Source organism: Pelodiscus sinensis, chromosome 23, assembly GCF_049634645.1.
Source record: "Pelodiscus sinensis isolate JC-2024 chromosome 23, ASM4963464v1, whole genome shotgun sequence".
Taxonomy (NCBI): domain Eukaryota; kingdom Metazoa; phylum Chordata; order Testudines; family Trionychidae; genus Pelodiscus; species Pelodiscus sinensis.
The window spans coordinates 5,173,244-5,200,342 of NC_134733.1; the positions used below are offsets into that span (position 1 = coordinate 5,173,244).

Here is a 27,099-nt window from a genome sequence, read left to right on the forward strand (position 1 = left end):
GACAGGAGATGCGCCATGATTGGAAGGTCAACGAAGAAGGGCAAACGATATTTGGAAGGGCGGTTTTCGCGCAGGAAGGAATGCTGCTGTCAGGTAAAGAAACGCAAGATGGAGCGGGTGGGGCATGGCGGCCGCCCTATTGGTAAGGTCACTAGCGGGGTGGTGATGCCGCCATATTGGGAAGGGCAAACCCAATGAATAGCTCCATGTTGAAAAGGACAGTTATGGCGGGAGAGTGCCAATGCTGGGCGCCATGTTTGGAAGGTCAATTGCAGTGAGAACTAGACTATTGTGAAGCCAAAACAAAAAAGTAGCCAATAGAATGGTCTTCTCTTGAGATACGTTTTAGTAGCTAAATTCCTGGACTGTCATTGCTCATTAAAGGTGCTGTCCTGTGCAGGGGCAGCCCTAGACTAGCTGCCAGCAACTGGCGCCCTAGGCGGACCATGCAATCGGCGCCCCCCCTCCAAACCCATCAATGATATTGCACCACCATTTGGCTCCCCATCTGACTTGGCACCCTGGGCGACCACCTAGTTTGCCTATATGGACGGGCAGCCCCTGGTCCAGTGGGTAGAAATCCGGTAAATATTGAATTTTATTAATGTCAGCAGAACTGACTCAATTGGGGCCTGTGTGTTGTGGAGTCATGCCTTAATCTTTGTATTCGGTGTGAAAGCAGCTATTTGCATATATTTGCATATATATTTGCACGTATATGCAGCCACCCTTAAGTTGCAGCCCTCGGCATGTGCTGTGAGTATCACTGTGGCCCTGGGAGCTTCCAAGGTTGAGTAGCCCTGCTCTTGGGTGTGTCATGCCAGCCAAAGACCAAGAGATTGCTCACTTCCCAGATTAGATTTTTTTTTTGGGTGGGAATCCTTTGTTCTACACCCCACCCTCCTTCCATGGAAAATTACCAGGTTAAACTGGTATACCAGTATAAACTGACTTAGTCACATGTCTTTCCAGAACTAACCACTGCTCAAAACTCAGCTGATCACCCAGTTCTTAAGGTTGCCAGAGCACTGGAGACACCCTTGGTGACTTTCATTTGCACATTTAAACCCATAAAAAAATCCATACCCCATATTTCTAAGTTTACATACAAGAATGATTCATACACCAAAATAAGACATTCAGATCCAGCAGACTGTGACATTAAAATTGATAGCTTATATTAGGTATTTTGTCCAAAGCATTATGCATATTTGTATTCGTAAGATAATTTCATACACCATGGGGGAGTGAACCATCACAAACATTGTCACCTATTTCATTGCCCAAGACACAAATCCATCCTAGAAGGTTTCAGTTCCTTCTAGAACAGCGATCGGCAACCTAAGGCACCTGACAGAACCAAATATGGCCCTTTTGGCATACAACACGTGGCAGGCAGCTGCTGGAGCGAAAGATGGGTTGCAGTGCTGCTGCTCCTGGGACCAGGGTCGAGGTGTACCAGCTCTGGCAGCTCTTGGGGCGGGACGTGTGGTGGATGGCTGCCGGAGCTGAAGCCGGTCTGCTGTGAGGCTGCCTCAGCAGCTGCCACTCCTAGCAGAGCCATGTGCTGGAGCTGCACTGCAACTGCTCCTGGGCCTGAGACCACAGTGCAGCCCCAGCACACAGGGCAGCTGCTCACCACACAGTCCTGCCCCAGGAGCAGCCAGGCAGACACCACGTGGCCCTAGCCCCAGCTTCAACCCTTCCCCAGAACACACAGGGGAAGGCCATGAACCCCTGCCGCCCAGGACATGCCGGGGATCTGCAAACAATGGCCTGGAAGACTCCACCCATCCCATGACCTGTTGAGGGGCCACAAACCACTGCCTGAAACACCCCCCCCCCCATCTGCAGGACAAACTAGGGGCTGTTAATCACAGCCTGGTAGCCTCTCTATCTCCAAGAGATGCTCCCAACCACAGGAGACATGGAGTCATAGACCAGGAACCACAACCCAGCATTCCTGTGCCCCAGGACACACTGAGGGAGGGCCAGAAACCACTGCCCCCCAGAGATGCTGGGGGCCCAGAAACCGCCATCTGCCCCCTCCACTGGAAGGGATGCCAGAGATTCAGAAACTGTGCTCCCCCCGAAGCAGCACCATCTTAGCTGCCACAGGCAGCCTTGGTAAACCCTTCCAGACTCCTGCTCTTCACGCTACACTCCCTCTGAACTAAGCCCCACCATGTATCCAACCCCTCCCCCCCCACACACACTCTCTCTCTCTCTTCACTCCTGCATCCCCACCTCACCATGAGTCCCCTAGCCACTGCCCTGACTCCAGCACCTCCATCCTGTGCCCTAGCCCCCCAAATCCTGCCCTGACTCCTGCAGCCCCCCCCCTTGCCCTTAGTCCCACCACACCCTCAAACCCCTGCCCTGACTCCTGCATTCTTATACAGCTCTTTGTTGACCACTTGTTCTGAATGTTGATGTAGTTTGGCTCTTTGGTTTGAAAAGGTTGCCGACCCCTATTCTAGAAAGATGCAGCAATGCAGTGAAGCATCCTAATGTTACACTTGGAGATCAGCTTCTCTATGAGTGCTGCACGCTTTCCCTGCCCCTCTGACTCCATGCAATGCATTGTCCATGTGTGGGTCCAAGCAATGTTCCCTCCATTTGTTTCCATCCATGGGCAGAATAAGTATTATGTGCACTGAGCCATGTGCACCACCAGTAGAAACACATGGGCAGAAATGAGCTGGGCAGCATTTGAATCTCTCCTCAGTTCAAGCTTACAAGGAACATTGGATCCAACCCCTATTACGAAACATGATGCTGCAACTTTAGGTGGAGTTGATATGACACTAGTTGCCATCTGCTGATACATTGAGGTAATTGCATTCAGTCACCTTTCCTCAGGCTTGGGGGAGGATTGTGAGCACATTCCCAGAACAATGGAGGTGAAAAAGAACTTTTTGAAGACAACCAAGTTGAGTTTTTGTTCCAGTAAGAGTGAGTGAGAGAGAGAGAGTGTGTGCGTGGCCATAGACTCCTTGCATAGGAGTCTTTCATAATGCAAATCTAAATCAATGAAATATAAATAAATCTAATGAGTTGCTCTGTAGTCAGTGTCCACAATAACAAACAAAGCTAGGAAAAGTGCATGGCCAAATTCACCTCTGGTGTAACGTGACAGATTTAAGGGGATTTGCACCAGAGATTTTTTTCAGCCCATTATATCTAATCTGTGCACCAGAAGTTCAGGTGAGTCCAGTGAAATAACAACAAGAGGCACAGAAGGGCCTTCAAATTAGGTTCTGTCCCCTGCATTTACAGATAAACGCCATTCTGCTTGCAGTATGTAACGCTACACCAGCCCTTGGAGCGTTGCTGAGAGCCCAGTGATGCCAAGAGGCTGAGTGACCCGAATTCCCCTTTGACTTCACTGGGAGCCAAAGACATTCAGCCCCTTGCAAGATCAGGACCTACATTCTTGCCCCAGTGATGCATCCCAAGCGCTGATGGAGTTGGAGTTTGTTACCACTGTTTGAATTAGTTAATTTTAAACCACTGTTCAAAGGGTTCTTTTGAAACCTTGGCACCACTGGAGCGCTATCAAGGGAAGAGGAGTAAATATAAGCTCTCCCGGATGTTATAAGTTATTTTTCCAGGAAACTGAAGGATTAATGGTTTGTGGAATGTCACAGTGTGACTGCCCCTTGGCGGGCAGTGATTCTGAACTACCGATCAACCTCTAGCATTCAAAGCATGAGCTGGATTTAAAGCTCATAGGTGAGGACTGTGACAACACAATCCATATAGACCACACAAAGAACGACCAAGAACATAGGAATGAAAAGGCTCTCCTGGGTCATCACAGGCAACTTCATTATCTAATCCCTGTAACATACTTAGGAGTCAGTTACATCACTATTTTCAAGTCAGGAGACTTCACCAGTGTTAGACAAAGGGCACCCGGAGGGGGGGGAGGCTAGGCTCAGGGCTGGGGCAGTTCAGGATGGGAGGCATGCCCCAGCCAGCCCTTTTCACCTGCCTAGTGAGTCTGTTTCTTTTCTGTATGGTTTTATGTGTCCCCATACACGTTAGGTGGGGATGGAGCTTCAGCTCCCCTCCCCCCCCCACAACCAAACCCTTACCTTGCTTTAACTTGTGATAAGAGGAAGCTGCATTTCAAACTTGGTGGTCCTAGCTTTTATTGTTCAGGAGGAATTCTTGAACCAAGAGGCGGATGGATGGACAGACTCACTCACTCACACACATTCTCTCAAATGTATAGTAGGTCAGCACAATACACATGCTAAGGATTCAGTGCCATACTGCTTACCAATCCTGATCAAGGCAGGCAAACCTGCAGACCAGGCACAGTCAGTCTCATCTGGTTTCTGGTTGGTGCACATCATGGTTCTACAGAGGATTCTTGGCAGCTCTGATCTTAGGCTGTGTCTTGGAGCTGAGTTCTTCTTCCACATCTTTCCTTTTTCTTATTCTTTCAGTTCCCTCTTTTCCTCTCATGCTGGTCTCCTTCTTGGATTGCAGTTTATATAGTGAAACTTGAGTCCTACTTAGCTAGACTTTAAGCAATTATTTTACTAAAATGTTACTAACCAATCCTAACATATTGTAATGTTCAGAAGCTTCAGGGGGTAGCCGAGTTAGCTATAAAGGAAAATTTAAAAAACAACAAATAGTCTGGTAGCACTTTAAAGACCAACGAAGTCTGGTCATCTGACCATTTGTTTTTCCTATTACATTCCAGCTCAGCTCTCCCCTTGATATTTTTTACCCACTGCCTCTTTTGGTTTCCCCTTTCCCTCCCATTTTTCCTCTTCCACCACCCACTCCCTTCTCCCCTATTTATTTTGATCCTGGACATCCAACACTCTGATAATCTGAAGAAGTGGGCTGTACCCACAAACGCTCATGATACCATCTACATGTCTTGTTAGTCATTAAAGTGCTACCAGACTATTTGTTGTTTTTTAAGTTTATATTGTAATGTAATTATAATTGTAATTGTATAATTATAATGTAATCCAATTATATCCCACCTCCTTAAATGATTTACATATAGCAAAATTAATTATACAGCAGACAGAAAAAATTAAAAACCAGACAGAGATCATACAGATAAACAACAGAGAAGTGGGGGGGCCATAATGATAAAACAATAAAGAATGAGGCTTTTACAACCCCGACTATTGAGGAGGACAAATGTGCACAGCTGATTGCTCTGGATGCTAGCAGTGATTTTAAGTGTGTGCTAAATATGGTGTTTAGAGAACAAAGTGGTTACTGGTTTGGTATTTTCTGTTTGCTTCTCTTGGGAAAGGGAAATAGAGGCAGGAAAAGCAGCAAAATGAGCAAGAGAGAGGTTCAGATGAAATTGGAGCTTTATAGAGTCCAGGTAGCAGAGAAGGAGGCAGAACATAAAAGAAATTGACTTAAAGAGGCTTAACACTGAAATACACATGGCCATGGAGAAAGCTGCTCGTGAGAAGGCAAATATCCTCATGAGCTTTCTTTGTGTAAAACTTTTACTCAGAAACAGATGGATTTATTTCTGGTTTTGATCCCTTTTGGGGCAAGATTCCTGAGTGGTGTGCCTCAGAACTACATTCTCCCAGAGCTGAAGTGGTTCAGTGTCTGCATTGGTCTTCAGGAGGGGTAGATACCACAACTCTGTGCCTTATCTGGGGGAGACCAGAGAATCTGGCCCAGAAGGACAGGATGGTGGAGAGCCCCAGAGAGCAAGAAGGTGTCTCTAAGTGCCAGAGGACTGTTCACTGTTTTTATTGATAACTTATTTTTGTCTAGCAAGAAACTACTTTTCTTTAACCATCCTGAGATCTGTTTCTTTATCTTGTGATATTGGGTGCCATTAGGAAAGGATCTCCTTCTTAACAGCCTGATATTAAACTATTTTAATACCCATACTTTCATTCCATCTAAATTGTATGTCTACACTTGCACCCTCTTTCGAGAGAGGGATGCAAGTGCAGCTGAGCGAAATTGCAAATGAAGCGAGGATTTGAATTACCCGTGCTTCATTTGCATAATTGCAGACCGCTGCTATTTCGAAATAACAAATGCTGTGTAGACATGGTTATTTCGGGAGAAAACCCTTCTTCCAAAATAACCCTTATTCCTCATACAACAAGGTTTACCGGTTATTTCGGAAGAAGGGTTTTCTCCCAAAATAACCGCGTCTGCACAGCGTTTGTTATTTCGAAATAGGGTATTTTGAAATAGCAGCGGATCGCGATTATGCAAATGAAGTGTGGGAAATTCAGATCCGCACTTTATTTGCAATTTTGCTCAGCTGCATTTGCATCCCTCTCTCAAAAGAGGGTGCAAGTGTAGTCATACCCTATGCGACTTCCTGCTATCAGCTAATGGCTGCTGCTCTTTCAGTCTAGCTGCAGATGAAGCCCAGAGGCTTTAGGTCAGGGGTGTGCAAAAAGGCCTCCACAGACCGGATCTGGACCACCAAATGGGTTGATCCGACCCATGGAGGCCCTGCTGTGACCCCACTCCCAGGCCAATCAGGGCCTAAGGACCAGGGAGTATGCAGCCCTTTAAGTGCCAAGGGCATGGAGCAAGGGGCTTCACACACTCCCCCCACCCTCCGGTCAATCAGGGCTTGGGGGTGGGGCTAGGGGCATACAATGTCTCCTCCTGCCCTGCTCCTGTCCTGTAGGAAACACACAGCACTTCAGAGCACCATGCTAACATTGCAGGAAGGGGGCAGTGTGGGAGGAGATTTTGTGTGCTCCGCACTACCCCAAGCCTGATCGGCTGGGGGTGGGGGGAGTGTGAGAAATCTCCTCCCACTGCCAGGGACCTAGAGCAGGCCTGGGCAAAATATGACCCGCAGACCAAATACAGCCCGCCAAGCCATCGGATCCAGCCCGCAGAGGCAGGCTCCCCAGCTAGCCCCACGTGCTAGGCGGAAACGTGGCTGGCAAGGCTCCATTTCTGTTTTAAAACTGGAGGGAAGGGGGGAAGTTTTAAGAGCTATCCCGCCTCCAGCACATTCCCATTGGCCGGTTTCTGGCAGAAACCAACCAATGGGAGCTGCTTGTTAGAATAACAGGCAGCTAAGATGAATCACGCCCCCTCTCCTAGGGTCAGATATTCTCATATTCATGAAGCACATGGTCAGGCAGGCAGGTTGGCTGGGAAACATTTTAAGCTCTGCAGGAAGGCAGGCAGGCTAGTTTGGCAGCTGACAAGTAAGTCTCTTGGCCACAGCCTGCTTCTGGCACCCTAGCCCTTTCCTGCCCCAACTCTCTGCCCCTCCCCCACTTAACATATCCAAACCTTCTGTCTCCCTCTTACACCCACACCCCCTCTCAGATCTGACACCCCAATCTCCTGCACCAGATCACAATCCCCTCCTACCCTAGATCACATCCCCAACCCCCTGCAGTCCAGTCCCCTGCCCTAAGTCACAACCACCTGCTTCATCCTAACTCTCTCCCAAACTCCAGGCTCCCTCCTGCACCCCAATCCTTTACCCCAAGTTCCCTTCTTCACCCAGCCTCCATCCCAGACCCCGCATCTCCATTAATATCATGGAAGAGTGCAGTCCTTGACCACTTTCCAAAATCTTGGGAGTGGCCCCTGGTCAAAAATTATTGCCCACCCCTGCTTTAGGCCTTCCCGTACGGCTACAGAAAAAGTTCTTATCCTTGCATGGATTCCGAGGCTCCCTCTTCAAGAGTAGGGGCAAGTGTCCAGCTCCTGCTCCTTCTTCGGGTGAATTTCCCCAGCCCCGGAGCACAGGCAGAGCAGGGCCGCATATAATCTCATTCTCAGCATGTCTGAAGCCCAGGCGCCCTGAAGCAGGGGATGAAATGAGGGTGGGGCCACAGTTGGCAGTTTGGGAAGGCAATGCCTTCCCCTGCTTCTGATACACGTTGCCCTCTTCTGACCCATTCACAGTCCAATCTCTTCCCCAGCTCTAGTTCCTGGTCCCATCCTCTTTCCCAGCTACAGCAGACTAACACTGCTACATTTCTATCACCCTCCTCAGGCTGTTGGTCCTAGCCCCAGACCTCTTGTCTGAAAAGTCATTGCCTGGCCCAGCCCCCCTGTCCTTCCCCAGCAATCTCCAGTTCCTCTTGTGTTCATGGGGCCAGCTGCCTGTGGCTACCATGTGGTCACGTGGGTTCACGGGGCCGGCTGCTTGTGGGTACCACGCGGTCACGTGGCTGCCGGAGGGACTCTCCCGGCTCCACCATGCGCCTGACTCTATAATGGGTACTGCGCATGTGCACGCGGGCGGGGAGGGGAGCGAGTAACAGCGCACAGAAGTGCGCACGCGCCGAAAGGAGGCCGCGGTAGACTTACAGCGCGCATGTACCGGCGCCGCGGCCGCCCGAGCCGTGCGCATGCGCGGGGCGAGCGGGCTGGCCTGGCGGCGGCGGCGGCGACGGCGGCGACTTAAAATGGAAGATGAGGAGGTCGCTGAGAGCTGGGAGGAGGCGGCCGACAGCGGGGTGAGCGCAGGCTCCGCCCGGCCGCGCGCGGGAGGCGGCCCGGCGAGCGCGGCCCGGCCGGGGCCCCTGCCCTTGGTGGGCTCCTCCGGGCGGCAGCGAGGAGCCCGGGCTCCTGAGCCTTTGCTAGGCCTCTTAAAGGGGCCGCGTCCGCGCTCCTGCTGCGCCCCCCGCCCCTCGCCGCCCGGCGAGGCAGAAGCAGCTGGCGGGCGCGCGTGTCTCGCGGGGGGCAGGGCTGCGTGTGCTGGGCCCAGCCCCACTCGTGCTGGGTCGGGCCGGGCGGGTGGTGACTCGCGGGGGTCTCCGACTTCATCGCTCCTGCGGATCGGGGCCTCTGGGCGTGGCTTTGGCTCACTGGCGGAAAAAGCCTGAGAGTTCAGGCTGCGGCTTGGGGTCGGGATTCCCACCTCCAGGGGCAGCCGGCAACAAAGAAACCGCGGGGCAGGTGCTGACGCTCTGCCGGTCACTCTGCTGAGAGGGTCGCATGGTCTGTTCCTCGACAGACACTCAGGGGGCGGCTGTGGCTCATCCCTGCTGCTGTGCCGTGACCGGGAAAGACCAGAGTGTGCATGGGTTTAGTGTTACCCAGTATTCCCTTTGGGATTTGAAGTGAAACAATCCGTCACTCATTTTTTATCTTCAGTAGCCAGAGCACCAACTTACATGATTCTAGTGCCTCTTGTTCATAAGAGTCCTAAAGTTGTTTTACACTCAGTATCCCTGAAATGCAGGCGTCATTTGGGTGATAGCGTACGTGAGTAACCGATATGGTGTACGTACGCTCTAGTGCGAAGTGCACTAGCACCTTCAGTATTCAGAGAAAGGAAAGGTAAATAACAGTGATCTCCTAAATTGTGAATGGATAGCATTTGGTCTTGTACAATGTCTGTTTCCTTGTTTGCACTGTTAATTTATTTCTTCCTATCATTCATTGGATAAAGCTATGGTTTTTTTCCCCCTATTAAAGGGTATTGGGTTGCAATTTGTTTGAAACACGTTTGAAACACATTTAACAAATGTTGGGAGTGGTGTGATGGTGTCTGCTAGTGAAGCAATTATTCAGTCTGTCAGTGCTGCGATGAATCATTGCTATTAGAATTTGCCCAGAACATGGGCGTTAATTCCTCCTCCTTATTAAAATGTTCCATGAAGAAGGTACATAGCTCTCATCTGGAGAGGATTGTTGATGGTGATTCTTGCTCAGACCAATGACTTGAAAGAATGTAAGAAATCTAGGTTTCCACCCACTTTCCCTCTCCTCCCCACCTTCAGTCAACACGCTCTTGGTAGTTCTTTCTAAAATTCTCTTAAGATTTCATCTCTAGTGGTGGTCCTCTTGTCCAACAGAGTGAAACTTCTGTAATCTTCAGTGCAGCAGTACACTCACTGCTCTATGGACAGCTAACTCGTCCATGCTTGCAGCTGCTTCTACAGTTGTCCAGTCTCTTGAGGCCTGTAACAGGTCTTACTGCCTGCTCCAGCTGGTGACTGGCATCTCCAACTCCAGGGTAGCTCCTGTTTCCTCTCCTAGATAGCAGAGCAACCTCTTTAGCAGGTGGCTAGATTTGCTGCTTCTTCCAACTGCTAGGGCCACCAGTGGTAGAGAGAGGTCCCACAGGAAAAAAGAAACAGGGAATGGTGGGAGAGATGAGATGATGGATAAAAGCATACTTGCCATACTAAATACATCTATAGACAGACACACTTACTCTTCTATGTGAGCTGCTTCAAGGCCATACAACTTGAGAACTACCTTAGTGGAATCACTCTACTACTAGAACCAGGAAGGAACAGCTATGGGCAAGAGCCCGTGAACTGACCTGATCATCTGTTGCTGATGGGTCACTATTTCTCCTCTCTCTCTCCTTCACCTATGCTTTGTGCGGCGTAGAGCATCCCCAATGACTACTACATGCAGAGCTTACCAGGTGGAGCGCAACTACATTTCTGTTTCCATCTGGAGAAGCACTATGGGCAGGTGAAGTAACACACGTTAAGTACTTAACTATTGGTAGTTAATATTCTACTGTGGCATGGAAGACGGGTGGGTTTGGAAAAATGTATAAGCCATTCTGTAAATGAGATTCCTTTAAAAATGTATGCGTACATATTAAAATATCTCAGTTGTTTAAATAGGTATTCCTAAGGAGTTTAGGCAAAAAATAAATAAAAATAGAAATTTGTGTAGGCTTTTAAGACTCCATATGAAAAATTTCACTTGAATTTATACATGTCTCCTGTAGAGATGTTAAAAATAGTGTAGTAGGGTAATCATGTAACTGCTGAAAATCTCTCGCTGAAGGCTCTGCAGTAAGCTTTATGCTCTCACAGCTGAAATGAAAAAATGAGTTGGTGAAACTTCATAATGTTCATTGCCAGAGTCAGTCTCAAACACATCGGCTGGAAATGGCCTTTCCCTCTTAAGTGTTGTCATGTCCTGTCATCAGGAGGTATGTCTGCACCACAGTGTATAGACATACCCAAGATAGCTTTAATCTTAGACATCAATGAATGTGAAGCTGTAGTAGCATGAGCTAGTTGTCCTAGTACAAGCCTGCTGGGGAGTCTGGGCACATGCTCAAGTGGCTAGCACATGCCTCTGTGGCTTCACTGGTATTGGTACCTGAGCTAGGTAGAATAAAACTAGCCTGGGTATGTTTGCATTAGTGATGCATCAACTTATCAGTTTCCGTTACAGTTACGCCTCGTTCCCAGGGAGATGGTTGTTACCCTGCGGTGAGGGCTCTACCTTTATATAATGGCTTTATACTACAGAGCCTGAAGTGCCTGTAACTGCTAGGATTTTTAGCAGTTAGATGGTTATGTTTTTAGACTATATTTTACATCCCAAGTCTGCATGTACTGCAGTCATGCCTTCAATGGAAATGTAGACATACCCAGAGTCTTCTAGGGCAGACGAGACTTGAATTTTTAATGTAAAAGAAAACAGAAAAAGTTAAAATAAAAATCTTTTAAGTTAGGGTGTAAGTGAGTAGTCAAGTTGACTACTCGCTTCCTCCTCCCCCTTGCTGCCCCTGTATCAGAAGCAGCAAGGGGGGGGGACAGGAGCTGGTGCTGGGGGGGGGAGCCATCTTAAAAGTCGCTTCTCCCACCACCCCACCCCAGCACTGCCTCCACCGTGCCACCTGCCCTCCCCCTGCGCTGCTGCCGCCTTTATCAGATGAAGTAGCAGGGAAGAAGGGGGACTAGGGGAGACTGCCCTGAGGCAGCCTCTGCCCGTGGCCAACCTGGGCCGCCACAAACAGAGGCTGCTGCTGGAGCAGCCTCTGTTTGCAGTGATCCTGGCTGGCCACAGGCAGAGGTCGCTGGACCTGGCATGAGCTGGGATTGAGCAAACCCAGCTCAGTCCTGGCTCACGCCAGACTGGGACCCCTGAGGCTCTGCATTTTAAACATAGTAAGAGCTGCTAGGCTCTATACTACATTTAAAATGCAGGGCTGCAGTGGTCCCAGCTCTGTCCTGGCTCGTACCAGTTGGGGACCTACCCCTGCTGTGGCACTGCAGTTTAAATGTAGGAGCTAAGCTGTGTGCACACCTGGCTCCTCCTACATTTAAACTGCAGAGCCGCAGTAGGGTAGCTCCTGGACCGGCACGAGCTGGGACAGAGCACTTCCCCATATCAACTAATCATGTAGTTGATAAAAATTGTATCAACTACATGATTAGTCAGTTATCTGCCTCTTAACATTCTTATTTTAAGCAAATGTGATATAAATCTAACTCCTGTCTTTGCTGGTCACCATTAACTAATTGAGAATTAAAAGGGATATCAATTTAAATCTCACCTGAATCTTGTTGTAAGTAATACCCAAGATGAGAACAGTAACTAGAGGGGAAGAAATGATTTTTAGTTGGTTTACTTTGTGCATTTTTGTATAAGATCCTTATCTGACTTCCATTCCTATAATATCTCAGCAATCCATGTTTAATGTAGTTACCCTCACACACACGCACACACCCCCTCCCCCCCCGTGAGGTAGGGAAAATACTGCTTTTTCCCATTTTACAGATGGGAGGGACCGAGCCATGAAGAGAGATGTAGTGACTTGTCCATGGTCTGTGGCAGAGCAAGGAATCAGACACATCTTCCCCCAAGTCCAAGCCTAGCATCCTAGCCACTAACATCACTTAAGTTTCCTGTTTGTGATAGTCTGTCTGAACGTCTATAGAGCAACATTTTTTAGAAGTAATCCTAAAACAAACATGGGTGGCAGGCACCTAGAATCATTTTTTATTTTATTTTTTTAAACTGAGTAGACTTCACACTAGGCACTTTCCTTCAAAGCTAGAATGTCTGCCTTGTAACTGTTAGGGGAATGTGAAGAAAAGGAAGTCATTTGGAGCTAACAGTATGTTAGCCTGAACTCTAATTTTCCTGCTTTATGATGGCTTGATCATCTGTTTATCAATGGTATTTTGTGAATTATGGACTATATCTGTGCCACCAATTCTGTTTAGTAATTCGTTTTAAGACCGAGATAAGTTTTGTATTGATAGTGTTGGCTTTTTACACACAGCCAGAAGTCCTCCAGAGTTTACTGTTCGTTTACTACTTTGAGTGAAGGTAATTGCAGCTGTAAGTTGGGTCTGACTAATAGTTATTTATAAAATCCTGATGATCTCTTTGGCTGTCTACTTTGAAGACCAGTACAGCAACAAATATGTTCCTCCAGCTTCAGAGTTCATGAGCCAAGTACTTTGACAGATGCTGTATGGAATTTAACCTTTCATTTTTTGCTCTTCAGCACAGTGTTGCTGTATAAAAGTAGAGAGCCAAAGGAAAGCCTGCAGACTTGTAAAAATGCTTGCATAAAACTTAGTCATGATACATGGTATACCAGAGATACAATTTAGCATCTTTTACTAGAACATGCCACCATTACTAGAACTTGATAGGAAGGAAGAGCTGTTGCTTATGGGCTGGAAAGAGGAGTTGTAAGTCTAAACAGAGATATTAGTGATGATAATCCTCACTGCTTTAGTAGTCAGAGTAAGTCTGATCTTTCAGTAAAACTGACTCGCTATTGTAAGCCAAATTCCAATTAGCTGGTACAGGCTTGTAGTGAAGTAAATGATTCGAGTTTGCGACTTTAAAAAATGTAGCTATTGAATCTTCATGTAGAATACAGAAACATCAATGTAGTTCTTTCAGTAAATTTCAGCAGCAGCCATTTCCAGTACTGCTGTGCTGCTTTTTTCCCCAAACGTGATTTCACTAATATCTGAAGAGAAACTGATAGTAATCTAAGCATGGCTTTTTGTTCTTCATAAACTGGTTTCCATTCTCAAATTCTGGCCTCATACTTAGCAACTTAATAAGATGACTTATTGGTAACATTTCAGATTTGCTCAACCATCTTATATTGAAGTAGTAGTGTTCAGCTGATGGTGCTGTAGGTTCTTCAGCAGAGAAGTGCTAAAATATGAATTCTAATGCCTTTTTGTAAAGGCTTAAAATTGAGCGTGCTGTAGTTCAAAGTCTAAATTAAGTTGACTTTGAACCCTGGCCCATGGCTACGATTCATCTTGCTATGTGGTGTACCATGGGAAGCAGGCAGTTTAGTTTTCGTAACTTAGTGCCCAGGTGATACATAAAAGTGATTGAGCAGAGTAGTGATTGTACTTCTGATCTGCATTTTTTGTTTTGTTTATGTCTTTGCTGTATCCTACTTTGCAGTCGGGGTTCTCCTAGCACTGTGAAATGGATTAATAGAGGCATGCAAGTGGCAGTCAGAGTTCAAATCTTCAGACTCAATTTCCTGTTTCAAGGAGTAAATCATGCTGTCTCCCTATATTTAATATGGAGTTTAACTTATGATCTTTCTCAGTCTGTTTTAGTAAACTCTAACCAACCTGAAGTGTGATCAAAGTGCAACAGCCAAGGGGAAATGCTATTGAAGAGCTATAGGGTCTGACCCTGTGACTGCCAATTAGCATTGTCGTCTTGTTATAAAATAATTATCCATTAAAGTCAGTGGAATACAATGGGATTTTAATGTGTGGGTTAGGGATGTAATGGTGTATCCGGTTAAACAATTAACTGATAAGCAGATGTTTATCGGTTAACGTTACTGGCTACACGCAACAACCCCCTACGGCTCTGCCTGTCTGAATTTAAAATATTTTGGAAGCTGCAGCGGGAGTAGCTTCTGGGACCCGGCACAAGTTGGGACTGAGCCAGCTTGACTGCACGCCTGCTCCCAAGCTCCTTTCGGTGCAGATCTGCAGCAGTTAATTGTGTAACTGACAAAATTGTCGGCTATATGGTTACTGGATTACATGCTTCCTAACATCCCTAGTGTGGGTAAAGAATCGTACAAATATGGCTTTAGTGTAAAGTTTACATCTTAGGCTCTTGATGAGGTTTAAAATATATGAGATACAAGAATGTGTTTTAATTTTGAGGATTATGAAGGAATTTGTGAAATACTATTTCAAGGCTTTTAGAGCTAGTCAAAATACTTGGCTGTCCTGAATAGGGATGTAAGTGATTAGTCGACTGTCTGATAAGCAAAAGCTTTTCAGATAGTCAAGTAGTCTCTTCCTCTGCCCTCTTCCCCCTCCTCCCACTTAAAAAAAAAACAGTCCCCCCCCCCCCAGCACCGTCTCCACAGGAGTTGGGGAGCAGTGGGGACTGGGTGCGAGCCAGGAATCAGCTGATTGCCAGCTCGCACCCAGTCCCAGACGTTGCCCCTCTGAGTTTCTGAGAAGAGAAATTAATTGGGGAAACAAATTACACATCTTGAAATTAGTTGTATTTAATGCCTTTCATGCTCAAGGGCATCCCAGGACATCTTATAAAGCAATAAGTTGGATATTGATGATTGAACGGCTACATGATACTTCTCAGTAAGTAAAGGGTACTAGCCAGGTCTTCAGAGTTATCCCTCTACTCTTCATGAAATGCCAGTAGAGCTTTAACTGCTTCCTTAAAATTAAGTAGAAAGGACCTTGTTTAACATTGCTGCTGAGGGACATAACTCATAAAGCCCAATCCCACTCAGTATATTCACTCTCAAATGGGATTACTCAAGTGAGGAAAGTGAGCAGGATTTAGGGGAGGGGTAGTGTTCCTCACTAACTTATACAAAGCACAGACAGGGGCACAGCTGCGAACCATCACTCCAAAATGTTCCAGTGTTTTTAACGTGGCATAATATTTCTCTCATTAGTGACTATTAGTCTTCTCCACCAATATGGAAGTTTGGCATTTTCGCTTGTAAATTTTATTTATTTCCACAAAATAATTCCAATCCAGTTCTTGAGGTTAAGATTGTTACTAATTCTTCTGTTAGTCACGTGTTCCAAGGATGCTCACACTAAACTTCTTTCCTTAATATTCCTTAAAGTGAAGGAAAGAACAACTTTTAAAAAAAACACCCAAATTATTCCCTTTCTGAAAGAAAATCTTATGAGAATATTGCCTGGTTTTTTCTGTTCCCTTGTTCATAAGGAGCTTCTCAGTAAGAGAGAAATTGACTATGCAGGAGAAATACTGTAGTAAAACAATGTGCAATTCATAAAGTAAACTAACTGGGGGAAAGAAAAGTTTGTAATGTTAATATCCAAGGTTACCAGAACTGAACATTCTGCTTTATTTTAGACCTAACTGAAACTCATCTAATTTATTAAGCGCTAATTTTAACAAAAAATTATAGCCTGTGCAAGAGACACAGAACAGTACATCTGAAATATAAACACTGTACATGTACAGAAAAATCTTCAAAAATAAGGCAAATTATCATTATTTTCAAATTATCATTTATTTTCTGGAAATTCTGCCACTAGGGAACTTCAGGGAATTTCCTTCACTTGCTATATTTTGACAACAGAAGAACTAGATGAGGACTCAACCTCAATTTAAACCAGGGCTGGGCAAGATGTGGTCCAGGGGCCTGATCCAACCTATATACTGCATCTGACCGCTTTTTTGTTATATTCTGCTGTGCATGCCACCAAATTTGCAGGTAGTGGCTCAGGCTTCAGGATTCTATTCAAATGGCTCCTCGCTCCTGGTTGTGAAGCTACCCTGGCAGGGGTTGGAGCTTGCAGATCCTGGCCCCACCCCTACTGAGTTCTCCGGGAGCCACTTAGGATTGCAGTGTGTATTTAAAGGGCTCCCAGTTGTGATGCTACCTCAGCAGTTGATCCCTTTAAATAGCCACAGCAGTCCTGGGTGCCTGGGCCAGGATACGTAAGCCCTTTGCTATGTTTTTTTACTTTAAACCTTCTGGCTCCGGACAGCTCTGGGGGGGAGACTAGTTCCCAGTCCTCATCCCATCCAGAGTGGAACCGGCCCGTGACCATGTACTAAAATACATTAAGTGGCTCTCCTGTGAAAATTATTGCTCACCTCTGATTTAAGCTATTCATGATACACTAATTCTTGCTTATCTCCCTTTCCATGTCTTCACCACAAATACCAGGTAGACATGGTTCTCCAATTACATCCCCAGTTCAGTGCAGAACTAGATGTCAACTCCAACCAAAAGATGCCTGGAATGTGTATCTCTGGGTTGCCTTGGAGATGGATTCCCTTCATCTCCTTGTTCTAATACGGGGTGGCCAACCTGCGGCTCGCGAGCCACATGCAGCTCTTCAAAGGAAAAACTGAGGCTTCTGCATCCGCGGCTTGGCTCCTGAACCTGTTCTGTGTTCCCCTGCTCTGACCTTTTTTCCTTGTCTGGGCAGGGCGCCGCTTGGGGCAGCGAGATCTGATGCTATGGCCAACGGAAGCCTGCTTGGGCCACACATGGCTATTAAAGGAGCAGTGGTTTTTTGGCTTTTTTGCTCAACAATTTCTTTCCCTTGGCTCTTTGCACTGTATCTACCACTATTTTTGCTCTTTGTAATGGGTTGGCGCCCCCCTCCCCCTTCTAATACATGCTGCATAAAAGTAGGGATGTTAAGATGCGTTTATTCAAGTAAATGTGTAACCGCTCAGGAGTTACATGGAGGAGATGAGCATCAGCTCTCACCTCGGGTGCCCCCCCCCCCATGCTGCTGCCTCTGATACATAGGCTGCGTGTAACTGTGCATGTTACACTTTCACATCCATACATAACACTAGTCCTGTGAATAGAAATCTCAACAAAGTGACTAGACGTTAGTGGTGGTGGGTTTGCCTTTTGTTCTGAATGGCTCCCTCATGGTGGATGTGACATTATTTTTTCAGTTGATCTTGATATTTGTAGCATTTGTCTTTAATATCAACATCGCCATCCATTTGTATTAAAGACTAACTTCATAATAAGTATACAGCTTCTGTTAGCCCCTGTTCACAACAGGCTTTTAACGTCAAAGCATAAGCAAAACACTGCTTTCCATTGGATTCTCTTGAATCTTAAAAAAAGACCGAGACAAAACCAGCATATGAGAATTCTTTACTAAATTTAGTAATCTATTCATGGATCCCTTTGCGGGGGAAAGGAGGAATGTAAATTAACTTGCTTAACTATTATGTAAACCTGGTTTATAGGAAGTCATTATTTGTAGTGAGGAAACAAGAAGATGAGGTATCCTCCCATAATTGAGTTCAATAATCTTAAAAGACTAATAGCATCGATCTTGTGCAGCATGACCAACCCAGCTAATTAGAGTATATGCCACATGATATTTTATAGTAAGTCTTCCTCTTGTGTAAGCTTGTGCCTTCCAGTTGCTGTTGTGTTTCTGGCACTTAAGGGCCATAAGTTAGACCCTAACTTTAATGTGTTACCTTGCATAGCTCAGTGACCCAACGCAGCATATGATCTAGTAGATGAAATTGGTTGAGTAAGGAACTGCTGTGAACCCCTAAAGTGATCGTGTTTCAGTTTCCAGGTGGTGACCATGGTTCATGGGGTTCATCAGCTTTTCAAGCCCTACATGCATGCAGTGTTATGGACTACTAGACATGTGGAAGAGTGGTCACTAATGTCATGAATTATTTTGCTGGCCATTTAGGGGACACTGCCCAGCACATTGGCCACACAATTTGAATAGGTACCATTCTGCAAACTAAACTGGAATTTTCTTACCACAAGTTCAAAATATAGTAACATCTAATTTAAAAACAAATTCCTAACAAAGGTCAGGAATGCCAGCCTGACATGTTGGTTAGTTTCAAGGGAAAAGATATGGTTAATATCTCCTCATAACAGGACATGAATTGCAAAACGTCAGGGGTTTTACCAAGACAAGTTAGAACCCTCACACCGGTGAGGATTATGGGTGTGACAAGGAGGGAAAGGGTAGGAGGGCGATAACAGCAGGGGAAAGCTGATTCTATATTGCCATTTCATCCTTTAGAAGTGGACTAGTGAGGAGTCCTGAAATTGACCAACGAATTGCACTGCAAGAAGTCATGCGGAGGAAAGAAATAGAACACAGAAATAAGAGGGATGGTGGGAGAGAGCAGCCCTATAAAGGTGGTTCTTCTACCATCAGTTCTGTTGTGCAGACTCTTGATACAGTAATCCATGGCAGACCCACTTAAGCTGGGGTTGGCAACCTTTGGCTCCTGGCCTATCAAGGTTGTCTGCTGGCAGGCCACAAAGCAGTTGAGCGTCTGCAGACATGGCCCAGCGTAGCTCCCAGAGGCTGCGGTTCGCTGTTCCTGGCCAATGGGAGCCGCAGGAAGCAGCGCAGGCCTGGACGGGGCTGGGGGAACTGGCTTTTAAACCAGCTCCCCCTAACACCAGCTCCTGCTCTCCTCCTTGCTGCCTCTCTCTGAGGGGAAGCAACTAGTCTAGTCACTACTCAACTACCCAATAAGCATATGCTTATCGGGTATTGGGTAGTCGACTAGTCGCTTACATCCCTAATACACGCACCTGTAAACTTTTTTGTGGCATTTCAGCTTGTTAACTTTTCTGAGAGTATTAGGAGTCTTTGAGGTTAAAAGAGGTTGCAGGTGCCTAGAACTATGTCTTAGTCAGCTTAACTTTGGTTTAACTTGTCAATTGAAAAACCTACCAAACCACTCATTGCCTTTTTTGAGTTAAAATCAAAGTTTGCACCACCAGAATACTGTGGCTTCTGAACTCTCAATTCAGTGGAACATTATGAAGCTGCCATCTGGTACTACTACTACAAATCTCAATCTAGTCACTTGAGCTTTTGGCTAGAGGGTGCTCTGGCTGGTGGCTCTAGAACCACACAATCAATAGTAAACCATATGTATACAGTATCAGGTAGGATTGTTTAGCAACTTAGCACTTGCATTTCTTCCCTGTTCTTGGTACAATGGGGAATAGCTACGCAAACCCCGGTTAGCTGCATGAATGGCAGTTGGCAAAATAGACTGTTAATGCTTTTGTGTGGCTGGTGATGGCAATATAGACAGCCTCTCTCCTTCAGATCAAGCTCTCACAGTGGTTCTGGTTATGAGTTGAGTTCATGTAATAGCTTTGTAATCTAGCAGATGGGCTGAGAACTTGTAAGGAGGTACTCTGGCTGAGGGCTGGAACTTCCTTGAGCCTTACTAGTTACCACTTGCATGATGTAATCAAGCAGCTGCAGCTACCCCAGTGGTCCGTCCCAACGTCACTGGACCAGAGACACTCAGTTGTATGTTCCTTTTCCTCAACACAGTGAATAGTGCGCAGAACTGTTAAGTGTAACTCTGGTTGTTAAACAGTCACATCTCACTTGATGCTTCACCGGTGGCTTACGTGTTTGGGGAATCCTGTGGGATCAAAGATGCTGTTCCATTTAGATGAACTTTTTAAAGCTGCCACTCTATCGCCATGAATCATTACAAAAGCCATTATTATAGATCCCAAATGTACTTTGCAATTTCCCTGCTGCAAATATCAGTGAATATAGTGAAATGTACGTGACCCTTTCATGCAAGGCATTTTTCAGATTAGTGTCTTGTGATTTGCAAGCAAGCAAGAGTCTTGTCTCACTTTTACATTACGGCTAAAGAAATGTGTCTTCTAGTAGACTCAGAAATTTCACACTGTTTTTCTCACACCCATTACAGGAAATAGATAGACGGTTGGAAAAGAAACTGAAGATTACGCAAAAGGAAAGGTAATGGTGAGATGTTGGTCTGAAAGGCTCCCCTGCCTGGAGTTAGATGCTTGCAGGTTCAGAGAGTTGGTAGAGTAGGGTAATTACATTAGATGCATCAAATGTAGTGGGTAATTAACCTCCACTTTGAGCTAATTCATGGAGGACAGGTCCATCAATGGCTATTAGCCACGATGTGTAGGAATGGTGTTCCTAGCCTCTGTTTGTCAGATGCTGGGAATGGACGATGGGTAGGATCACTTGATGATTACCTGTACTGTTCAGTCCCTCTGGGAGCACCTGGCATTGGCCACTGTCAGAAGGCAGGATACTGGGCTAGATGGACCTTTGGTCAGACCCAGTATGACCAATTTTATGTTCTTAACTCTAATGCATGGCAGTGTAGCTGAAAGATCATTGGGGAAAATTTGATCTCTGAAGTGGGGTATTCAAGAGCAGATAGAAGGAAGCCATTTTAAAATACCAAAACAAAACTGGGAGTAGAATGAAGAGATGGGTTAAAGCCAAGTAACCCCTTCATGTACCAACCCTTTTTTGACTTCCTGTGCTGTGTGTCAGTGAAACTTTTGTGGCTGTATTCAGGCTTGGGCTGGTTACATAGGGGGAATGTTCATTCTTCATCCCATGCTGCCACAGATATATCCCTTGTCACTGTTCTCAGTGATATAAATCCAATTTACATCTTCCTCCTTCCGTTACCCCCACATCTCCCCTTCTCTTCTCTCCCCCTTCACCCTGAGGAAAAAAGTCTAAACGTCTGATGATATAATTATAACTAAATCTTTAATTGTTGCATGACACTGGCTAGTCATGAAGATGGTATCCATCTGGCAGAGCTCCTGCTCAGAGCAGATAACACTTTGCCAGTGGGATCCAGATACTAATTAAATGTTTGTCTTTTTTTCTTAAATAGCAGAAAATCAAAATCTCCTCCCAAAGTGCCGATTGTCATTCAGGACGACAGCCTTCCCTCAGGTCCTCCTCCACAGATCAGGATATTAAAGAGGCCCACGACTAACGGTGTGCTTAGTAACCCCAACTCTGCTAGCAGACCAGCTTTTCCCGTCAAGTCTCTGGCACAGAGAGAGGCAGAGTACGCAGAAGCCAGAAAACGAATTCTGGGCAGCGCAAGCCCAGAAGAGGAACAGGAGAAGCCCATTCTAGACAGGTGAGTGGCTGACACATAATGGCAATTCTAGCATGTCTCTGATCTAACTCTTGCTTCGGCAAATGACCGATAGTAGTCCTCCAGAGAGAAGAGAAGCTATACCAATACCTATGACTTCACATGACATGCAGGATAAAGTCCACTGAGAGCTGGGGCACAGTGTTTCTCAATCTTTTTGTTATAAAGTTCCCCTTTAAAAAAAAAAAAAAAAGAAAAAGTAGCCCCAGTAGCTACAGTTTTCAGACACAATTTTTTTCTACCATTGCAACACATTTGTTTAAACAACTTAATCATAGCCAGGCGGGAAATGAAATTTTTTGGGTGGAAAAAGTGTAAAAATAATAAAATGCTATAAAACTTAAAACAAAAATTCAGTTTTCTCCAAATTTCAGTTGGAGATGTCTCTTGAGTACCCCTAAAGGGTACTCGTACCACTGGTTGAGAAATACTGCTTTAGCAGATGTGCACATGTAGCTCAGATGCACAGAAATGAAAGCAAATGTTTATTGTAAGAAAAGGTGTTTACATATGTGGGCTTTTAAGGCTTTGTCCTCAAAGGCATTTCTCTGATTTAAGAACTTCTGCATTCCACTTTGAAATGTTTATCAACTAATTGAACAGGTGATGGAAATCCCATTGACTATTCAATTAGTTAATTAATCGAAATTTAACATCCCTAGTGTGTTCTCTAACTAAACGTAACCTTGGCTTAACCTGGAGTCCTGTTTGAATAGAGCAGCCGCTTTTTTCCAAAGAAATTGGGTGGGAGAGGTTGTGGGTGTTAGGTTGTTTTTTTTTTTTTTTTTTTTTTTTTTTAATGGCTGCTGCCTTGGGTGGGAAAAGGTACACCGTTGAAATGGCTTTCTTTAAAAAAAAAAAAAAAAAAAAAAAAGACGTGATATGTTCCTAAAGAATGTCAGTGAACAAAGGTGTTGGTGACAAAACCAGAGCAGGATGATTGCACTCTGGAGCAGGTAGTGACTTGTACTTCAAAGTTCCCCAGGGTTTTGGCTGCTGAAGAGCAGGGCTTGGAGAAGTTGAGCACTGTTAATTCTCAGTTGTCTTTGAGGTTTGGAGAGTGCAGCGCTGTCAATAGCTCTTTAGCCAGGGCTGTGATGTTCCACTGAAAGATGGAAAAATTCCCTCTTAGGCTATATCTACACCAGAGTTTTTGCGGAAAAACAGCCATTTTTCCGCAAAAGCTTGCAGAGCATCCACACTTCAAACACATTTTTGCGCAAGTAAATGAAAAGATCAGAGGGCTTTTTGCGCAATTGGTAACCCTCATTCTACGAGGAAGAATGCCTTTTTGTCCATAGAAATCACTGCTTATTTGCTTATTTGCATGAGAGCATATGGGCAGTCTGGATACTCGCTTTCAAAAAAGCGCATTGCTTTTTCGATGCACTTTTGCAGTGTGGACGCTCTCTTGTGCAAGAAGTTTTTGTGGAAGATCTCTTCCGAGGAAAGCTGCTTGCGCAAAAAGCCTGCAGTCTAGACGAAGCCTTAGTTACAATTGCATGGGGTGAGCCGTGTTACTATTTTCTAAGACTGATTTCTTTCCTGCAGGCCAACAAGGATTTCCCAGCCAGAAGATTCCAGGCAGCCCAATAATGTGATACGGCAGCCACTAGGTCCTGATGGTTCACAAGGCTTCAAACAACGCAGATAGATCTGAGCAAGAGATCATGCTGTCGAAAGCAGGGTCAGCTGCCACGGGTTGCACTGCCGTGGTGGACAAATGGACTTGAGCAGAGGGAACTACTTGGTTTACTTGCACTGTGATCCCTTTGCTCTGCCCACTGTGACCTTGAACCCCATGCACTGTGACCCCCTGCTCCACCCACTGTGATTGGCACACCGACGAGGGCTGTCCCAAGTCACTGTAAAAGGAAGGGGGGTACATTAAGGACTCTGAACAGGTGCAGAGAGTCGTGTGTGCCACTTCAGTTGAAGCTAGCGCCAGCAATAATGTTTATCATACTCATTAACCTGGAATTGAAAAGAAGAATGGCCTCCCCAAACGTGCATGTTGTCTCTCACTTAGGAGCGAGTTCTGTTTCAAAGGAGCTTTCTGTTTTTTGTTTGTAATTGAGATCAACTTTAAAACAAGTGCATGGGAAGGGTTTTAACTGTTTAGTTTGTTTTAATGGAGAGAGGTAGTTGATAGTGTTCTAAAAAAAGGAGTTTCTATGAATTTCCACACTATAATGGCTAGGGTTTGGCAAGCTTAGCTTCTTGTTCTGTATTTCCACTGCTGCCAATCAAATGGAAGGGGACTTCTAGGTACCTGGGCTTTCTAATTGCCTTGGCCCCAGAAACCAGTGAAGTCCAGTGGCCTAGTTCCCTTACTGCACCTGTCATAAGCATGGCTAGTTTTCTGCTGGCTTGAGGAAAAATCCAATACGTTTCTTGTGTTTGGGGAGAAGGGAATGTAGCTAGATCCCACGGCGACACCTGCTGCTTCCAGCAGAGGGAGCAGGGTGAAGGAACAGGGCTCTGTTGCGTCTAGGTTTACAAGCTAAGAGTAGACTAGTTCAGTGCTGTACTGGTCCAGTCCGGTCAGTGCATGGAAACCATAGTAATGAGCCTACCTCTGTGAAGCATGTGCTTGTCAGAGAGCTACATATGGCAGGAGGCTGGGCAACCACTGCTCCAAAGGTTTGAACCCTAAGTGGCTTGTGATGGACCGATGGCTTATGGTACAATTCCAGTGCTGTATTGGATGCATTTACTTCCCGAAATCATAGACATCGGGAACAACCCATGTTCAATAAAATTTGAAAAAAAAAATCCCTGTTTTCATGCATTGGTGGTAACAAATGGTTTTCCGCTGAGCTCTGGCCTCCAGCCCCGCCCCCCCAAAAAAGGGGTCTAAGGAATGGTTCCGGGCCATGGAAGAGAAATTTAAGGTACCACCAAATCAGCTGTTGCAAGCCTGTCATATACAGCTACTCCGTGGCTTCTCCTGTACCCATACTGTCTCGATGCATTGTCTAACTGTTTGTTAGATAACAAGGAAAGCTGAGCAACTCGATGTTAACTGTTTCAAGGAATTAGATGAACACTAAAGTTTCCTATTGCTGGGGCAACAAGAATGTATTTTGTATGCTGGAAAGTCTCCAGTACTAGAGGTGTCTCAGCATATTGATAGAACAAGTTACTGTAGACAGCCTGTGTGGTACAGAAACGCACTGTCTTTCAGTGTCAGCAGCTAGAGGTCAAGAAGGATTTAGATGTCCCTTCACCTAAAATGACCATGGGCTAGTCTGCTTCACTGTGTTTCCAGGAGCTGCCTTTCTGCACAGTTGATTTTTGAAGGTTGTATTCTGTACTGGTGCAATATTATATGGGCCGCAGTTTGTGCTTAATTGGTTGAATAGTGAGCACCTGAACCCATCCACTTTTGCGTGAAAGGAAGCAGCTGTACAGAATTTCTGCCTACAGTGAGTTGTATGGGATTCACCCCATACAGTAAACCAAGACATGTACAGAAATACAGTAAACAAATAACTGGTAAAATAAACTACCTGTGTACAAAAGATGAAATCTACTAAACATTGATCTTTTAACTGAATTTCTTTTCTGTCCTGCCCCTCTGATTCCCTAAATCAAGTGAGCCCTTGAAATGCTTGTTAAAGGATTACATTTTTTTACTCTGCTGTAATAGAGAGGTGGGCACAGGTGTACTGATGTTCCAGTAGCCCTGCAGTTGGGCTCAAGTCCTTGTGGCTTTATAAGACTGTAATCTGATATTTACCTAACTTCCTCTCAAGTAGGGCTTGAAATGTGCTGCATGTGTACCTGGATAAGCCACCATCAGCTGCTTCACAGGAAATATCTTCTTCATGGAAGTAAGAAGAAACTGATGGGGAGGAGTAGCCGGATGTGGGTGGGCAGAAGAGAAGAGGATGGGAAAAGACATTAGCAATAATTGTGTAGTCACCACGCCTTTCCTTAATTGATAATTAAAATAGCTGTTCCTTTGGATGGCCAACTGCTGGCAAAAGCCTCTTGATGTAGCTTCAGATATCTTGCCAATGTTAGGACAACAGTATCCATTTTCTGCCACCTGATATCCTTTACTAGGGGTCTAAAGACCTTGCTAGCTGCTCATAGGACAAAATCTGGTCCTCTAAGATCAACCTCACACAACTAATAAGATTATGTGGGGAGAGCTAACCAGAGCACCCCTCTCCAACATAGTCATCCGTATAGCATGGTCAGTCAGGATGCTTCCAACCTGCAGGCGGGGGGGGGGAACGTTCCTGGAGAAACCTGCCACTAGGCCCCTCTTCCAGATGGACAGTAGGTCAGTGATCCTGTCCAGAAATCAGTGTTGGGATAAGTCAAAGGCCCTGTTTGCAGAGGGGCTAGAGCTCTTGTTCTAATACGTGTTTATAGGGTTTTTTGTGTGTGTTCTTAGGAGCACTTTATGGTTCTCTCCTGTGTGTGTGTGTGCGTGTGTGTGCGTGTGTATATTCAGATACGTGCAAAGTGGTGTGGGTCTGCCATAGGGCACACAGCTGCCTGTCTCCCCATGGAAGTGCTCCTAAGTATGCAGAAAAACATTTTATAAATTGTATTTTAAATAAATGTGTTAAACTTTTAAAAATGCCGGTTTTTTTATTTTTTCAAACTATTACGTGTACCCTCTTCATGTAGTACCCAAAGGCTGAACTGGCTCTAGAAGCCACCCCTGGGAGTTTACAATCTAATTTGGAGTGAGAACATACATAAGAGGCATAACATATGCTTTAAAGTACTGGGCAGGTATTTGAAGTAGGGTCTCTTCCCATGTATGTGAAAATTACATGAATTAAAAGGGGTACTCTAACAGTGCTTCCCAAGGGTGTGGAGGTGGGTCTTCTAACTGCTGGCTATCCTCTTGATGCTGACTCTGTTATTAAGAAGGGAGAAGTAAACAAGCACTAGAAAGTAGCAACTGCTACCTTGCTTACCTGGACAGGTGATCCCAGCAAAGTAACTGGTAGCAATTACCCCAGCTATGGTAAGTGACTATGAATGGAAGTCAGGATGGTTCATGCAGTTGTCATGGATGCCTCTTCTAGTCAGGATTTCTTGATGTGATCTAGACGATGGTGAAGTCTGTAATAAGCAGTCAAAAGACCTACGGTTCTTTGTACTAATCTGAAACTTCTGCAGGATCCTGAACCCTCCAGTGACTTGCCCACATGCAGTGGACGCTCCATAACTTGTGATGTAAACAGGAGCGGAAAGCTGCAAAACACACTTCACCTTTCCTTTTGAGCGTCTCCCAGATCACAGAAGCAAACTGCTTCTGTGCAATTCTGAGGTGTGGGGGCACAAGCTGCCTGATGTAAGACTAAAAGTGAGTGGAGACTAGAAAAAGTGTGCATCCTGGAGTGGAGGGAGATGAGTTTTCCTCGTTCAGCTGGACCTTGACCT

General features: G+C 45.6%; 1 protein-coding gene and 1 long non-coding RNA gene across 8 annotated transcripts; one reads left to right on the top strand and one right to left on the bottom strand.

Annotated features, from left to right (window-relative positions):
- On the top strand, nucleotides 1-26,284 carry SZRD1 (SUZ RNA binding domain containing 1). Of its 6 annotated transcripts, none has more exons than XM_075906304.1 (5): nucleotides 8,272-8,465; nucleotides 10,354-10,440; nucleotides 20,452-20,501; nucleotides 21,418-21,669; nucleotides 23,239-26,284. In XM_075906304.1, the coding sequence occupies exons 1-5, from the start codon at nucleotides 8,358-8,360 to the stop codon at nucleotides 23,339-23,341; spliced, it is 600 nt and encodes a 199-aa protein (XP_075762419.1). In that variant the 5' UTR covers nucleotides 8,272-8,357; the 3' UTR covers nucleotides 23,342-26,284. The 6 variants fall into 6 exon arrangements, with proteins under 6 accessions (XP_006115126.1, XP_075762422.1, XP_075762419.1 ...); XM_075906303.1 differs by having other exon boundaries at nucleotides 8,275-8,465; nucleotides 21,415-21,669; XM_006115064.4 differs by lacking the exons at nucleotides 8,272-8,465; nucleotides 10,354-10,440 and adding an exon at nucleotides 1-93 and having other exon boundaries at nucleotides 21,415-21,669.
- Nucleotides 9,907-16,974, bottom strand: LOC142819402 (uncharacterized). Of its 2 annotated transcripts, none has more exons than XR_012897270.1 (4): nucleotides 16,837-16,974; nucleotides 12,269-12,309; nucleotides 10,283-10,430; nucleotides 9,907-10,043 (listed from the first exon to the last, which is right to left on the bottom strand). It is a non-coding gene; the product is annotated as an uncharacterized LOC142819402 (long non-coding RNA). The 2 variants fall into 2 exon arrangements; XR_012897272.1 differs by having other exon boundaries at nucleotides 9,911-10,046.
- Nucleotides 26,285-27,099: the final 815 nt, after the last annotated feature.

Coding starts and splice junctions, on each gene's coding strand:
- SZRD1 (XM_075906303.1), top strand. CDS start 8,358: ATGCGCGGGGCGAGCGGGCTGGCCTGGCGGCGGCGGCGGCGACGGCGG. Junction 20,502..21,414: donor AAGATTACGCAAAAGGAAAG/GTAATGGTGAGA, acceptor TTTCTTAAATAG/CAGAAAATCAAAATCTCCTC. Junction 21,670..23,238: donor GAGAAGCCCATTCTAGACAG/GTGAGTGGCTGA, acceptor TCTTTCCTGCAG/GCCAACAAGGATTTCCCAGC.